Source organism: Silurus aristotelis (genome assembly GCF_946808225.1).
Source record: "Silurus aristotelis genome assembly, chromosome: 23".
In the NCBI taxonomy this organism is placed as follows: Eukaryota; Metazoa; Chordata; class Actinopteri; order Siluriformes; family Siluridae; genus Silurus; species Silurus aristotelis.
This window is the reverse complement of record NC_139596.1, coordinates 10,154,127-10,171,499: the sequence shown is the minus strand read 5'-3', so window position 1 is coordinate 10,171,499 and position 17,373 is coordinate 10,154,127. Positions and strand designations below refer to the sequence as shown.

The following is a 17,373-nucleotide window of genomic DNA, read 5'->3' as shown; positions in this document are numbered from 1 at the left end:
AGCCCCAAACCATTAGACCAATGAAATTGCCGAACGGGTTCAGGTGAACAAATGAAACTCTTTATATTAAAATCAGATGCGCTCCCACTGAATCGGGCCGCACCACATCATAAATATGGATGATGTTCCTCTGACGTTTGACCTGCCGCTCACTCGGACTGTCTACAGGAAATGCGAATCATTCGTCACGCTGAAAACAACCGGGCATAAAAAAAACGCACTTTACCTGTGTTCTGAGCTGCATGGCATCAGGAGAAAAGCTTCACCGATGGTGATTTTTAAACGCACGAAGATGCCAAAAGAAAAATTCCCGAGAGAAATAGTTGTGAAAGGAAGGAGGAAGACAGTGAACAATGACTTTCTTGGTAGGCTACTGTTTAGATACAAGCCGTGTAACAGACACTGTCTTTCGTTAAAAGCCTGTGTAAAGTTTATTAGTTTAAATGTAGACACCTGCGGCTTATAGACAGGTGCAGCTTATTTATGTTCAAAATAAAAATCTTTGTAAAATTCAGTAGGTTGCTTTTGGATGTGCTTAATAGTCCGGAAATTACGGTAACTACACTTATGATCATTTGTATATGTGCAGTGACTGAAATATGAGTTTTTACCCACAGCAGTCACACAGTTTTCATGAAATTTAAGTTCTACAGTTTAAATAAGGGGCTGACCTAAAAATGTAATGTAACATTTGGTCAAAATACAAAAATTTTTTAATTTGTAACCATCACGTTCCTTAAATGCCTTATCTTACTTGCAGCTTGTGCAAACTTTAACAGTTAGATTTTAACAGGAAACAAAAACAGTGATTATATTTCCCCTCTTTATTGGCCTTCTGTTAAATTCAGAATCGATTTTATAATTATAATAATATTGATTTTATATTATTGTATTTATCTATATATAAATATCTCTCTTTTAAAGCATCTTAAAGTTAAATTTTATTCTTTGTCCTATAATGTTATTGATTATAATTTATGATGTAATTCACAGCCATTTGGAGAAAATTACTTTTTGGAATAAAATCTGACTTTTGAACTCTATTAGCAGCTGTCCTAAACAATTGCCCTAGTAAAATGTTCATAGGCATAAATAAATTAAAGAAAAACATGCTGAATATAAAGCAGGAACTTACTTTATAAACCAATTTGGGCTGTAAATCGTTTATAAAGTTACAGCATGTTGAATGTTGATCCTTTAAACAAGCGAAGTTCTTTTAAAAAAAAAAAAAAGGATATTTTTAATTTTTCCTGATATCATTATAGCACATTTTTAACATCTCTAAAACCATGTAGCCCAGAATACAGCTATTTTTAATTTTTAAAATCAGTATGTTGTTTAATGCATAAAAAATCTAACATTGTCTGTGCATAAGTATTAAACACGTGTTATTTTGGAAATCATTTGCCAAGAATGTAACTAATAAAACTCCCAGCTTATGAGTGAACCTCCTGCAACATTCTTTCATATGAAAGAATGCTGAGGCACCTGGTATACATCTTGTGGTCTTGAAGTGGAAAAACTTCAGTTTGTTTTTAAACAATTAGTCCTTATATTGCAATTTATTTTTCTGGAGGTTTCAGCTTATTTGGTGAAAATCTCTGGGGTGGACGTGGTTTTCTTTCCGATTCGATCTTTGCACTAGATGCAGGGACTGGTTTCGTGGTTCTGCCGTTTCTTCGTGGTTTCCTTGGGGAAGATTCTGTTTTGTTTATTGGCTGGGTTTTCTGCATATTTTGCAGACCTGTAATTTTAGCATTCTGCATGTCAGGCTTTACCTCCTGTTCAAATAAAAACAGATTTAACACACATTCCAATAAATCTACAGTTTATACACAGTATGGCTTTCTCAAGGTGCATTTTCAGGGAAAATCATCAAGTTCAACATGATTACCTGTATATAATTTGTGACTTTCATAATTGACAAGCAGCCTACACTCCAGGAATCTGGAAATGTAGGTATAGGCTCTGTGTCTTCCTCCAGGATTAAGGCTGTGTTTACATCGTCACCTTCATCACGTTCAAGGTGCTGCCATTTTATTAGCTGGAGGATGATATTATTCGCCCAGGTCACAGTAAATGGCACTATCTGTACAGAGAACAATTATTTTACTATAGATATATGTCGAAAAATTCTATACAGGAGAATCTAACTAACTTTGTACTAACTTTGTATTTAGAAAATTTATAAAAAAAAATATATATATAAAAAAAAATTCAAATATATATATATATGAAACGAAAGCATTCTTACTTACTTCACTTAAACTTTTGCACAGTACTGTATATACAGTGCATTTGAAAAAAAAATCTAGAAATGTCTGTTCATTCTTTTAATAATAAAAAAAGATATATCACATGTACATACGTATTTAGACCCTTTACGCATTACTTAGTTGAAGCACCTTCGACAGCAATAAACATTTTTCACAGGTAGACTTCAGTCATGATGTACAAAAATCCCAGCAACAATCAAGAGTAATGGGAGGCACCTGAGCTTTCAAGTGTTGTTGTAAAGGGTCTGAAGGTTATAATCATTAAAAAATGAAAACATTTCTAGAATTCTCTTTTCACTTTGTCATTATGGGGTACTGAGTGCAAATTAATAAGAAAAAAAAAAACAATTTGAAAGAGTGTAGTTTTAGGCAGCAACATGAAATTTTTAAAAAGTGAAGGCGGTCTGAATTCTTTCTGAATTCATTGTGTAGAGTATAAAAGCAACACGTCTACATACCATCGTTCTGACAATCATATTTCTCATATCCATATTTGGATTGGGTGTCTTGATCCACACAAGTTCCACACTTACATACACTTACAATCACTTGCATACACTATATACAAACTATTGTTCCCTCACTAGATTCTCTTTAATGAATGACTGTATATAAGATAAAGACTAAGCAACTTAAACAAATCCCTTTAAAAAAAAACGCAGTATTCAATCTGTCATAAAAAGCAGATGTAGTGTTGTTCAAATCCGACCCCTGAGACTGATCACCTGTTTCTTAAGGTACACTTCATAACACTTCTTCATCACATGGGCCATGAGTTCATCCATGATCTCTGACACGATTTCTTCTCCTTCTTCGTGAGCTATCATAGTCAGGAACTCAGACTTGGGAGAAGGTCCCGGGTCCACACTGTTCTCTACCTCCTCGGTTTGAGTGGGAGGAGGAGGCTGGGCCGATGTGGCACGACTTTTATCAGCTCGAGCTTTGGAGGGGTTACGTGACATGCTTCCTAAAGAAAACCAATTGTTAATACAAATATTGTTCATCTGGGTTTATTGGCTTTCTTTTTCTAGATTAAATTACAATGTCATTTGGACTTCTGTTTCTCTTTCTGCTTGGTATTATATCTCTGCCTATCAGAGGACAGTTCATTTGTTATTCAGTATGAGACTTATTGCTTGGGGACTGATTTTTTCCTGTGAAAGCGGGTCCGGGGGGCGTGGTTACGCGCAATAATGTAGTATTATGCATATTATATGATTTAATTATATATATATATATATATATATATATATATATATATATATATATATATATATATATATATTCTATATATATATATATATAATTTGTACATATATAATGAAAATGGTAATTTAGTTATTTACCATTAACTGACGGAAATGGTAATTTATTTATTTATTTATTCATTTATTCATTTGTTTGTTTGGTTGTTTGGTTGGTTGGTTGGTTGGTTGGTTGGTTGTTTTTTTTTAATTATTGAACACCCTGCAGACTGTGAAAGTCAATAAAATGGAAATATTTAAATAATTAAGATTTTTAGTGCCGGTACCAAATGATTCAATTCCCGGTACCCTGAAATAATGCATATTGTGAAGAAGTGGATACACTGGCTTACCTTTATACTTCTTCTTTTACACTTTTTTTATCCTTTTTGAGGAAAATAAAAAAAAAACAGCAATTCCAACTGAAGCGCTTGCTGTAAGTGGACCCTAGTTGCTAGGCAACGTACACCTTTCGTACACCGACCACTTCCTTGTTATAGAAAAACCCTCCGTAGTGCACTACAATGGGGTCATAGAGTCTATCATTCCCTGCATCCGACGAGTCTGTCTACGTAGGGATTATGGTCAATTTGAAACACGTCCTCGCGGGTTCCTTTTTTTTTTTTTTGCGCACGACACTCTTTGACTCCGTCACTATGGCTGCGGAGGACGCTCAGTGGTATGGCTGGTCTTATCTGTTAGCTCAATGCGACGGCTGCGACTTTCCAGCTTTGCAGTGGTCTCATAGTTATAACTGTTTATAAGTAATACCGCTGAGTGTATCAAGGAGGCAGGCAGTTTATTTTTGAACACAGCCTGTTAGTTAGTTTTTTGTGAGTCTGCGAGCTAGCGATTAGCATTCAGAAGCTGAATTCTGATTCTTAGGATAATCAGCGTTTCTGAACATTAACCTCTAAAATGCACTGGCTGTCATCTGACAGGGGTTTTATTTCAGTTTTTTAATCCAAGCATGCAGAGGAACCTAATCTGATCAATTAAACATATATATTGTATATATAAAAATTAGGGGACTGTAGGGGTATGGTATAGGGATATGGGGTATGTTATAGGACTGTAGGGGTATGGTATAGGGATATGGGGTATGTTATAGGGATATAGGGGTATGTTATAGGGATATGGGGTTTGTTATAGGGATATGGGGTATTCTATAGGAATATGGAGTTTGTTATAGGGATATGGGGTATGTTAAAGTGATATAGGGGTATGTAATAGGGATATGGGGTATGTTATAGTTATATAGGGGTATGTTATAGGGAAATTGGGTTTGTTATAGGGATATGGGGTGTTCTATAGGAATATGGAGTTTGTTATAGGGATATGGGGTATTTTATAGGGATATGGGGTATGTTATAGGGATATGGGGTATGTTATAGGGATTTAGGGGTATGTAATAGGGATATGGGGTATGTTATAGGTAAATAGGGGTATGTTATAGGGATATGGGGTTTGTTATAGGGATATGGGGTATTCTATAGGGATATGGAGTTGTTATAGGGATATGGGGTATTCTATAGGGATATGGGGTTTGTTACAGGGATATGGGGTATGTTATAGGGATATAGGTATATGTGATATGGGGGTATGTTATAGGGATATGGGAGTATGTTATAAGGATATTGGGTTTGTTATAGGGTTATAGGGGTATGTTATATGTATATGGGGGTATGTTATAGGGATATAGGGGTATGTTATATGTATATGGGGTATTCTATAGGGATATGGAGTTTGTTATAGGGATATGGGGTATTTTATAGGGATATGGGGTATGTTATAGGGATATGGGGTATGTTATAGGGATATGGGGTATTTTATAGGGATATGGGGTATGTTATAGGGATATGGGGTATTTTATAGGGATATGGGGTATGTTATAGGGATATGGGGTATTTTATAGGGATATGGGGTATGTTATAGGGATATGGTGTATGTTAAGGATATTGGGTTTGTTATAGGGTTATAGGGGTATGTTATATGTATATGGGGTATGTTATAGGGATATAGGGGTATGTTATATGGATATGGGGTATGTAATAAGGTTATGTAATATGGACACGGGGTATGTTATAGGAATATAGGAGTATGTTATAGGTATATAGGGGTATGTTATAGAGCTATGGGGTTTGTAAAAGTGGTATGCGATATGGATATGGGGTATGTTATAAAGGATTATTGGGGTATGTTATAGAGATATAGGATTATGTTATATGGATATGGGGGTATGTTATTGGCATATAGGGGTATGTTATTGGGATACGAGGAATGTTATAAGGGTATAGGGTATGTTATAGGGATATTGGGGTATGTGATAGGGACATGATGTATGTTATAAGGATATGATGTATGTTATAAGGATATAACGGTATGTGATAGAGATATGGGGGAATGCTATAAGGATATGGGGTATGTTATAGGGATATAGGAGTATGTTATAGGTATATAGGGGTATGGTATAGAGATATGGGGTTTGTAAAAGTGGTATGCGATATGGATATGGGGTATGTTATATAGGATTATTGGGGTATGTTATAGAGATATAGGGGTATGTTATAGGCATATAGGTATATGTTATATGAGGGTATGATGTAGTAATATAGGGGTATGTGATAGGAATATGGGGAATGTATTAAGCATATTGGGTATATGATAGGGATATAGGAGTATGTTATAGTGATATGGGGGAATGATATAAGGATATAGGTTATGGTATAGGCCTATATAGGTATATGTGATATGGGGGTATGCTTTAGGAATATAGGGGTATGTGATAGGGATATGGGAATATGTTATGGGGATATGGGGAATGTGATAGGGATATAGGAAAATGTTTTAAGGATATTGGGTATGTTGGGCATGTTATAGGAATTATGTAGATATTGGGGCTGGACAATATGATGATGTGATTTTTATGTTTTGATAAATAACGTGATACTGTGACATCCATTTCTTTATTTGTAAGTAAAATCATTTATTTTCAAAGTTGACTTGAAGCAGTTATTTTAAAGCGTACATGTTGTACTTCAATTTTTTTTTCCTTTACTTCAAATATGTTTTATATGTTCTTCATTTTCATTATGAATAATATTTTTGTGATATAAACTACAATGTATTTTTTGTAGATATATAAATGCTTATAAAGGATCTTTTCAAAATGCATCAATTATATAACATATTTTCATTTTCCATTTTTAACTCAGTGACTGACATGGTGGTGTGGCTGGGTTGAAGTGCATCCGTTTACTGCTGGATGTTTTAATCACTGTTGGGCACCAAAATTATATATCTGAAAAATACCTTAAAGTGTCCTGTGGTGAGAATTCATGATGACGAAGGACTAGATAGTCATCATCGTACTACTCCTCCAGTTATTGTCTTCATCAGTGTTGAGCTACAGATCATCATGCTCTTTTTTCTATGTCAGTATATAATATTCCCCTCCACAACTAATAAAATGCCAAAGTCTCTTGGGTTTGGGATCATGCTTTTACCACAGTTTTATTCAGTTGTTCTTTATTTTAGGAGGTTTTTCCTTTTAGTTTTCTATTCAGGAAATGAAATGCATGTTCATGTGGGTTAAGGACTAATGATAGACATGGCTTGGTTTGACTTCAGATCCTGCAGTAAAACATTTTACTCAAAAAAAAAAGTTTTAAAATAATAGAAAGCATGATTTAACAAAACTACATATTTTTGTTTCAGTGCTGTAGACTTTTTCTTTTTTGCTCTTTTTCTCAGACATAATTGTTTTAGACTGGGGATGATTTGCGGATTCTGAAATGGCCAAAATGTACCATCGGGAGAAGAGCATTCAGCTAAAGAGCAGTGCTTCAGCGCTCTACAACAACCTGAGTGTGCTGCGCCTGGCACCACGTTCTCTCACCCATTTTGCTGTAGTGCATGCCAATGTCGTAAACCTAGTGAGTGCATCCTGGGATGGACTCAACTACTCACACCGGCAGCTGCAGTCCAAAGAGGGAAACATGGCCACCAGCTCCTCACTCATTATGCAGGTGATGCACACTTTTAACTTTTGTAGGTTATTTGTAGTTCATAATCTAAACTCTGACTGCACAGTTTTTTAGGTATTAAATATAGTAATTGAAAGGTGCCAAGGTGTAGTACAGGGCCAGAGTCACATTTCTTATTATCTCAAACACTTCTGATTTAATACCTTAGTTTATGAATAAGGCAATTTTTTTCTTTTACCCTGAACGCTATCTACCTGTGTAGTGTATTAAAGATGATCACAATTGATAAATCTGGTGTATTGTCTTATAATGATAAAAGACCATAAAACTAATCTTCATTTGAAAGTCTGAACACTTTTTTTGGGGCAGTTAATATACAATAAGGCAACAAAATAAAATGGTTGTAAGGTATTGTAACCTTTTCGTAGAAGGCTTTCAGCACTTTGAAGTAGCTAAATGTACATCTTACTGCTATTGAAATCAGTGGCAGCAGGTGTATTTTTAAATGATTTTTTTCCAAAAAATCCTTGCAAGAACAAGGATAAGAAGGAAATCACAAAACCAATGCTGGCCTCTGGCTCCTGTAATATAACATAGATGATCCACAGGAAATTAAATGTTGTATAGTTGTGGACCTGAATCATGTCAGAGAAGAACAGAAATCTGAAATCAGAGGCTTGATCTTGTTAAACATTTATTTGATGTAAAATGTAGTGTCACTATATTTGTAGCTGAATCAGACTTTTTGTTGTTTTTGCTACAGGCAGCTTGGTGTGTACTGCCATCTAGAGATCTGCTTGTTGTTGCTTCTCAGAAAGGGATTCAGGTTAGTCATGTATATTGCATATTACAGTACATATTTACATGCACAGTGGCAAACCCTTAGGGCCAGCAAGGCCTTCTCTGCTGGCCCAAACTCTCAGAATCAGAATCACTGACTTATGTTTTAAGATATTTTTGTCCATGAATATTAAATTTTTTCTAATAGTCCATTCTAATTTTATAGTGTTTCTCCCAGGTGCACTGCTGCTGCTGTAAGTTTCGGTTAGACTTTCTAACCAATCAGATTTTAACCGTCACATCACACATTGCCTTAAGGCCAGCAAAAATGAACAAAGCGGTTTCTTGAAAGATTCAAATCTTTGCTCAATGATAAAAAATCATGAGGAAATCAATGAGACTGCGATTTGGTCACTCCGAGGCCCGCTCGAAGGCATGTCGGCATTTTCACGTCCTTTGATTGGATGCACCATTCAGAGCTTTCTGCACTGGACAAGCTCAAGTATATTCATTTGGATTTAATAGCTGTTTTGTTTTTTATTCCACAATGACTGACAGAGGAGAAGAAATTGATTTGGTTGCAGATACACTTACAAGGACATTTACAATAGAGTAGGAATGAAACGATTCCTCGTGTAACTCAAGTAATTCGAATATAAAAATGTATTGTATTGAGACTAATTATTTGTCTCAATTATTTGTTTAGTCCATTTAACTACACATGGAGCTCTGTTTGACTGCATTTCTGTATAATTTTGATATTTTCATAATAATGGTAAAATGAGGTGGATTGTTTCAGGTAGGACGCCATGCCTAGGCATAAAATGCATACAGTACATACAGTACAAAGCAACTGTCACTGCATTACTGTATATTTTATATGTGTGTTTATGTAACAGATGTTTGAGTCTGATGGATCCATTATGGTGTACTGGCATGCACTAGATACCCCAGAGACACCCACAGGTAACATTATATTTTTTTCTGATAATAGAATTTGTGTATAAATGGGGTATTTATACCATGTCTCCTATATCAGCTAAGGCAATTTTTGCACGGGGGATTGCAGCTGTGAGAGACAAATACATCTGTGTAGGTAAGTGAAGCAAATTGACTTCTAATTGCAAGTATATGTTCAAATTAATAATGAATATCATAAAAAAACATCCCTGGCATTTCTTATCCCTGTTAGGGGTCTCCTCTGGGGCAGTTCTGGTGTTTGACATTCCTAGTAAAGGAAGTAACATCACATTGTCTGAAGTTCTGGAGGAACACACTGAGGCTGTCACAGACATCGGGTTGGAGTGCTCAGGCAGTGCGGTAACGTACTCATTTGACAGCATCATTAGCATTGTGTGTGGCTTGTGGAAGTTACTGAGGAACTAATTGTGATCAATTGAAGATGTTTAAGTTTTTATTCTTTCCATTTTTTGTGCCCCTGAGAAGATAGAAATCTACGATTTAGTATCACTATTTATTATTTATATTACTAAATTATTTATAATATATATAAAAGCACAAACACACACACACACACACACATATATATATATATATATATATATATATATATATATATATATATATATATATATATATATATATATATATATACACAGTATATATAAAAATACCTGTGGAATTAATGAGAACACTGAATGCACCCTAGGCCTCGTCACCAAACATCCGTGCCTGCCTCATTAATGCTCTTCTGGCTCAATAATCATAAATCTCCACAGTTGTTTTCCAACATCTAGAGTAAAGCCTTCCCAGAAGAGTGGAGATTAGAATATAAGGCGAATTGGGGATTACATTTAAAATAGGGTGTGTAAAAAAACATATGTGTGAGGGTTAGGTGTCCACAAACATCTGACTGTATAGTGTACCATTTATACAGTTGTTTTTAAGCACGTCGTTTATTTACTTTTTGTTTGTTATTTTAAAAACGTGTGTACACGGCGTTACTCATAGTACAAAATATGTCCTATATTTACTCAAAGGAGTACATAGCTGATATGGTGAGTGCTGATGACTCAGGACTTTTGTGTGTATGGAAGTCTGAAGGGGATTTTCAGCTTCTCAACAAGATCCCTGGATTTGAGTAAGTGCACAAAAACATATTTTTGTCAAACGTAAGGTGAACCAGAGCAAATAAAAAAAAATAAATACAGAGCGAAAAGTTACTTCAGTTTGTAAATTCTAAGAAAAACAGGCATGTAAGTATAGCAATGTCTTGTTTCGTTTATTTTATTATTACTAATAATATTATTATTACATTGTGCATTTTTGCATCATAGATTTTGTTGCATTTGCATGGATTCACCAGTTGATGGGGATAAAATGACATAAATTCAATTTCCATCAGATATTGATTCTAAGGTTGTAACTAACGATTATTTCGATAATCGATTAATCGGACGAATCATTTTTTCTGATTAATCAGATTGAAACAAAAAGATTATTCAATGTTTTGCTCATTATAATCATTGTGAACCCTAATTCAGGGTATGTTTGTATAAAAGTGTATTTAAAAATGCAAAAGACACATTGAATTTAACTATAATTTTGACATTTTAAAGCTTATAGTGGCTTTTTGTTGAGAAGTGCATGGGGGATTTGCCCTTTAAACAAATTCACTCTTTCTGTGAAAAAACAAAACAAAAAACAACAGCATTTAAGTATGCAAGGTGAAGAAATCTGTTTTGTTTTTAATGATAACTGCTGATGGCAAGTTGAGAGCCATGCTTAAAAAATCTATATAAAATATAATACAGCATTGTTTTGACAATTTTTGTGTTAAAAAATACAGACATTACACAACATCTAGAATCTATCATTAATTAAATTTGGTATAATAATGAAATGATTTATGCTTATATTAAATATACAAACATGGAAAAAGTGCATTTGAAAGCAGTAAATCACATTTGAAAACAGATCAGTTAACTGTTGTAGAAAACAAATGCTATAAAAACTATTATAAGTAAGTAAATTAAACACAGTATAGTAATGATCTAGGTATAAAGCTTTAATATTCCCAGGATCAACCACCATTTGCTGCTTTCTCTTCCCACAAGTATAAGCTGTTCATCGGTAAAGCTGTGGAAAGGCATGGTCATAGCTGCCTACGGCACGGGCCAAATCCGCCTCTACGAGGGTGTCACTGGAATACTACACGCTGAGATTAATGCCCATACTCGCTGGATCTACTCCCTTGATATTGCTCCTTTCACTGGACTGGTAAGGGAAAACAGATTTAATACACGTCAGTGTGACTAAACCTTATTTATACACTGAACCATAATGTGTTTCTTGTCCTACTTGTCTTGTTCAACTCTAAGCTGCTCTCCGCTGCCGAGGACTCTTTTGTGCGTGTGTGGCATTTAAACACAGTCCCAGAAAACAACAGTGTGGAGGTAAGAAATGAAAGTAACTTTATCAGAACAGAGTATTTCACACTACAACTTGCCGTTATGTTCTACCCTGTAAAATGGTGAGCACTGGTGTTAAATGTGTAGGGGATGCACAGAAATAAAGGTACACCTGCCCATTAATGCAGCTGTACTATCAGACAATCATGTAGCAGCACAATGCAAAAAATATTTTGGTAGCTCATGGACTTCAGGGAATGTTCACACCAAACATCAGAATGTGCGAAAATGTAATCTTAGGGACTATTGGCATAGATATTAGTAACAGAGTTGAGTATTTCAAAAACTCATCATCTCCCTGATTCACACACAGCCGTCTTTTGAGTTTACACAGCATGTTGTGAAATATATCCAGTGAGCATCAGTTCTACATCGAGTGCATAATACAGCAAACCTTGAAGAGGATGGACTATAACAATAGAAGGCCACACTCGATTTCTCTCCACTTACCCAAGAAAATAAGTCTTTTACCAGTCTGTAGAGTAAGAGATCGGGGAAAAGTGACCATGTGATATATTTCCAATGTTTTGTGCTGCCCTGAGTAAATAATTGCATGAAAGACTAGGTTTACAGTACTTATCAATGGTGGACATGAACAAAGTAAATGTATATATGCAATATTTTACTTAGTGTATCTCTACTTTTACTCAAGTACATGGTTTGTGTACTTCGTCCATCACTGGTACTGTACCTAATACTACAGATTAGTGTATTTATATTTATGAACAATTCAAATTAAATATATCAGGCAAAATATTACTCTAATGATTTTGTGCACTATGTGCAATGCTCTGTCTAGTTTTATTCTCCTCTGTGGCAGTATAAAAAGATTTCATTTAAAATCATTTGAATTTAAATTGATTTTAATGATCCCTATGCAACACAGCCATATACACCGAACAGGCATAACAGTATGACATTATAACATTATGAGTGGTGAGTGAATAACACTGATTATCTCTTCATCATCGCACCTGTTAATGGGTTGGGTATAGCAGGCAGCAAGTGAACTATTTGTTCTCAAAGTTGATGTGTTAGAAGCAGGAAAAATGGGCAACTGTTAGGATTTGAGTGAGTTTGACAAGGACCAATTTGTGAAGTCCCGGTCTGCAGCACTCAGTATCAATCAAAAGTGCTCCAAGGAAGGAACAGTGGTGAACCTGTGACGGGTTCATGGGCAGCCCAGGCTCATTAATGCATGAGACGAGCTCTTGAAGCTCTATTTTCTGAAGATGTTCATGCGTGACGGATGCTTTGCTGTTTTGACAGCAAAAGGGGGACTAACAAAATATTAGGCAGGTGGTCATAATGTTATGCCTGATTGGTGTATCTACATTTAGACAAGCATTCTTATACAGCTTAGCAAACTGTGAAAGGTGTTTATATGTATATATTTATTTAGGAGAAACCTTTTTTAATCAAATTTATTTTTCTATACTCTGCCCCATCCAGATCGAACACCTTTACAATGAATGTGTGACTGACACTCAGATTTGTGGCGCTAAGTTCTGCGATGGTGAAGGCTACGCTTTCGCTGTCACTGGCTATGACCTAAGTGAGATCATCCGCTACACACAGGCATAAGTGACTCCTTCCAGTTCTCATGCTCCTATTGTGGAACTTTTACAAAAGTCACAGCACTTGGCTGGTACAGGTTTTTTGTTTCTCTGCGAGTTGGCACATGACAGGGTCAGTGAAGCTGGCCAGACTGACTGTCAGCAATGCCTTGTGTTGTCTGTACAGTATTGTAAGCTGACCATGAGTTTAACACAGACCTGTGAAAGCCATCACTTTGCTCTCAATGCAGCCATTTGGTATATATATATATATATATATATATATATATATATATATATATATATATATATATATATATATATATATATATATATATATATATATATATATATATATATATACACACACACACACACACACAAAATATTAGATTGTTTATTATGAACAGGTCAAGAAGTCTTTTTTTTTTCCTTTTCTTTCCTAAAGTAATGTTTGATGTAAATGTTGTGTGTGTGCATTTTCTTAGTTTTTGTTGTGTTTTGACGCTTTCACCAGTAGATGGTGCTACATTTACCACATTAATAAAAAATAAGTTATATTAGTGTCTGTGTGGATTTTTTGTTTATAAATGTTTCTTTCTGCTTTCACCCCCCAATGACAGGCATGTAAGAGGATTTTTTTTTATAATAACCTAAACATAAGGTGTGTGGATTTGTGTGTAGTGTGCCCTGTAATAGACTGACATCCAGTCTAGGGTGTATTTAAGCCTCTTGTTTAGTGTTCCTGAAATAGGCTCCAAATCCACTGAGGCCATGATCAGAATGAAGTGGTTACATGTATGATTGAATAAATTAATTAATTAGTAAATAACTTTAAATGGATGGCTATACTTAATATATAATAACTTATTATTATTTTCTTATTATTACTTTCTTCTTCTTCTTTTTCTTATTATTATTATTATTATTATTATTATTATTATTATTATTATTATTATTATTATTATGATAAGTGACAGTGATTATTTGCAGGGAGGGCTAAACTACATCTAAGAATATCCAGCTATAGCCTGACCGGGTTGCCTGGTGTATTATTATTAAGTCTCTAATGGAATAGTAGAATGAACTACAAATTATTACACAAAAAACTCTTAAACTAAAAAACACCAACTTTGTGGTACTTTTGTCTGTCTTATTGTGTAATTTTAATTAATACATCCTTCTAATATTCTTTTACCAGCCACATCTGCAAATAGTCTGTTACCCGCTACAAATTCCACAAATAAAAATCTATAGTTAATGATAAAGCAGTAATAGTTATCACTAATGCACAATATTGATGTATAATATAAGAACAATAGTTGACCAGTTCAAGTATAGTGTAGTTTTTGTTACTCGATTATTTATATACTATCTTGGTGTAGTTTCAGTTATTAAATTATTTATAGACTATCTTGGTGCATGGTATATGGCATAGAACTGACAAAGTTTATGCTTGTTTTATGAGCATGTGCAGAACTGACTATACTGGAGCAACCAGTTTATCAGCTATACAATTTGACAAGTTCTGATCATTCAATCGTCTTGCTTTTAAGTTTCATTTAATTTGCATATAAAACACTACTTACATAACCGATTTCAATGTTGTTGTCATTTGAGATGCTGTGCAGACTTTGTTTTGCCAAAAATACGTGTCCACGGGCAAAGCTGCTGCTGCGGTTGTCGAGTCTTTTTAGAATGTCATTGGATGAGTTTATGGTAAAAACACTGGACCTTATGTAAGACTTCAAATGAAACCTTTACCTATTGTAATCTCTCACTAGGTGTACGTGTGAATCTGAGCATGAGCATGAGAGGGACTGGACATTAGGGACACAAAACAGCTTATCTGAATAGAGGACAGGGTAACTCACATTGGCCCTTAAGTTAGCTAGAATAAAAAAGAGACAGAAAGCTGGTGAGAATTCCAATGGCTGCTGCTTTAATGGAGTTACGTAATGCTGTTTCACAGCTATGAAACAGAGAGGAGTTGGACAGAGGGGCATGTTGTGTAGTAAGGTAATGAACACTTTGGCTGGATTAGAACAGTGAATTCAATACTGTCCTCGTGTATGCGAACTGTAGCCTCAGGAGCCTTGTGCAAAACCACTCAATATTAAAATAATGAAATATACAGCTGGATACACTTTATTTTAGAGTGGAGCTTTGGATGTTTTTGTGTGAGATATGCAGAAGGTATGTCAGAAGCATACTTAGGAAACTGAAGACTATAAGTAAAACGTTTTCCCATGTTTCCTGGTTCACACTAGTCCCATGCAAGCCCAAGTGGCTCATTATGCTGATTGTACTGCAGTTGGTTATACGCATGTATCAGAGAGTAAGAGAGACTGTAAAAAATATGAATGTGTATGAGAGTATATTTTATGTATTGCAGAAGGGAGGAGCTGTGGTGACCCCATTCATAAAACCCAGCAGACACACTCCTATATTTTATTCATGAGGTATGCACTAAACCTTTCCTTCACATGTGAGCAATATAATCCATCTATTGTGTTCCTTTTATCTGTTAATGAATCTGACCATTAGCTAAATATTGCTCGCATGTTTTTTTTCAGCATTTTGCAACCATAGCCAAACCTAATGACCTGTAAACACAAAATGCCTTGGTAAACAAAAGCTTCTGGACACATCCTGTTATTGTGAATGATTAATTCAGGGATGTCTGGAGGACGTGCCAAGCTCTAGTCCTCTCTTTAGACTTTGGGGAGCGTGCCACATCCTTCGAGCTAAGCCTGCTGGAAAGAGTTTTCTGCCCAAGGATTGACAGTCTAATACTTTGGCACTTATGAGAGAAAAAGGACTTATGTAGGAGGAAATATATAGAGAGAAGTCAGCATTAAGGGGAAATCCAAATGCAAAGGATAGGAATAGGGCAACGAAGGGATGGATTGGGAAAGAAGTCACCATCCGTCGGCCGGATGATGATTCATTTTATTTATTTTGGCTTTTTTACCCTTTATGGAGAGTGAAGCACATGTGCACTCCTCCTGTCTCACACACTCTTGTCCCGTTTCATCAGCACCATGGTGGGGTGGGGAATTAAAGAGATGTAGAACTCCATCTGGTCCATCTATGGCACCAAATAACAAGCCAAAATGTTATTGATGCAGCCAGTTACTGTGTTTAACTGGCCTAAATTTGCAAATGGGTGTGTGTGTTAGAATTCAATAGAAACTCTGGAGTTAATCAGCAATCTAACTATAAACTGTGAATGGAGCTCTCTTCGATTTAATCATTTCCTAAGCACTAACTTTTTTCCAGTTTTTTACCAGGAGTAATATTTTAATATTTTGTCCAGGGATGACGCCATACATAGGCAAAGGTATGATGAAATGTAAAACAATTGAATCTTAGCACAGTCAGATGATGTTATCCAGGAATGTATATTTAGCCAATTGCATTGTATTAATCTATCTGGGTCATGGAGCATAGTAAATTATTTAATCACTTTTACCATGTAATGAGTGAAAGCGTTCATCTAAAAGCTACAAGATCTTTTAAATGCTGATGTAATTATCAGGAGCCTATTTTTCTTGTATTTCATGTTACAAGATGTTTAAAGGAATAATGTAATGAAACTATTTATTGTTTTATATCTTCTTTTCTTTAAGGTATCAGCCTCGAAACTTAAAATAGTTTCTTCATGTCTCATGGCATTTGTTCGTTACTACAACAGTAACAGTAAAATATTGGTTGGCTAAATCTGAATGCTCTACAAGATATTCAAGTATGACTTGTGACTGCTCCTAGTTTCATGACTCCCAGAAAACCACCTATTCACTTAGTATGTGTTCATTTGTTTGTCTATTTTTTTTCCCCCTTTCTTTCCAGGCTTAGACCAGCCTAGCTTGAGGATTACACAGTGAATCACGTTGGTTTCAGTGCACGTGCAGACACACACATACACTAAAGCGCACAGCCTCCACAATTTTACCATTGCAGCATGAGACAAGGTTTCCATACACAAGCACCTAAACACTAAACTAAACACCTTCTTAATCTCATTTTGGTGTTTAATGAACACATTTAGACTTTGTTTATCTGTAGTGAATTGGTAGGCACTGTGTCCTTGTCACTGA

At 35.2% G+C, this 17,373-nt stretch overlaps 2 protein-coding genes across 3 annotated transcripts; one reads left to right on the top strand and one right to left on the bottom strand.

Moving 5' to 3' along the window:
* Positions 1 to 1,230: 1,230 nt before the first annotated feature.
* c20h2orf81 (chromosome 20 C2orf81 homolog) lies at positions 1,231 to 3,996 on the bottom strand. The gene is made up of 4 exons (XM_083527064.1): positions 3,874 to 3,996; positions 3,002 to 3,243; positions 1,895 to 2,089; positions 1,231 to 1,781 (listed from the first exon to the last, which is right to left on the bottom strand). Exons 2-4 carry the CDS (start codon positions 3,236 to 3,238, stop codon positions 1,563 to 1,565), a joined length of 651 nt encoding a protein of 216 aa, XP_083383190.1. The 5' UTR covers positions 3,239 to 3,243; positions 3,874 to 3,996; the 3' UTR covers positions 1,231 to 1,562.
* A 156-nt stretch (positions 3,997 to 4,152) lies between these two features.
* On the top strand, positions 4,153 to 13,837 carry wdr54 (WD repeat domain 54). Of its 2 annotated transcripts, XM_083527562.1 has the most exons (11): positions 5,228 to 5,941; positions 6,359 to 6,954; positions 7,274 to 7,548; positions 8,270 to 8,332; positions 9,186 to 9,252; positions 9,326 to 9,382; positions 9,479 to 9,606; positions 10,287 to 10,387; positions 11,364 to 11,526; positions 11,628 to 11,702; positions 13,170 to 13,837. In XM_083527562.1, the coding sequence occupies exons 3-11, from the start codon at positions 7,315 to 7,317 to the stop codon at positions 13,299 to 13,301; spliced, it is 1,020 nt and encodes a 339-aa protein (XP_083383688.1). In that variant the 5' UTR covers positions 5,228 to 5,941; positions 6,359 to 6,954; positions 7,274 to 7,314; the 3' UTR covers positions 13,302 to 13,837. The 2 variants fall into 2 exon arrangements, with proteins under 2 accessions (XP_083383687.1, XP_083383688.1); XM_083527561.1 differs by lacking the exons at positions 5,228 to 5,941; positions 6,359 to 6,954 and adding an exon at positions 4,153 to 4,199.
* The last annotated feature ends 3,536 nt before the right edge of the window (positions 13,838 to 17,373 follow it).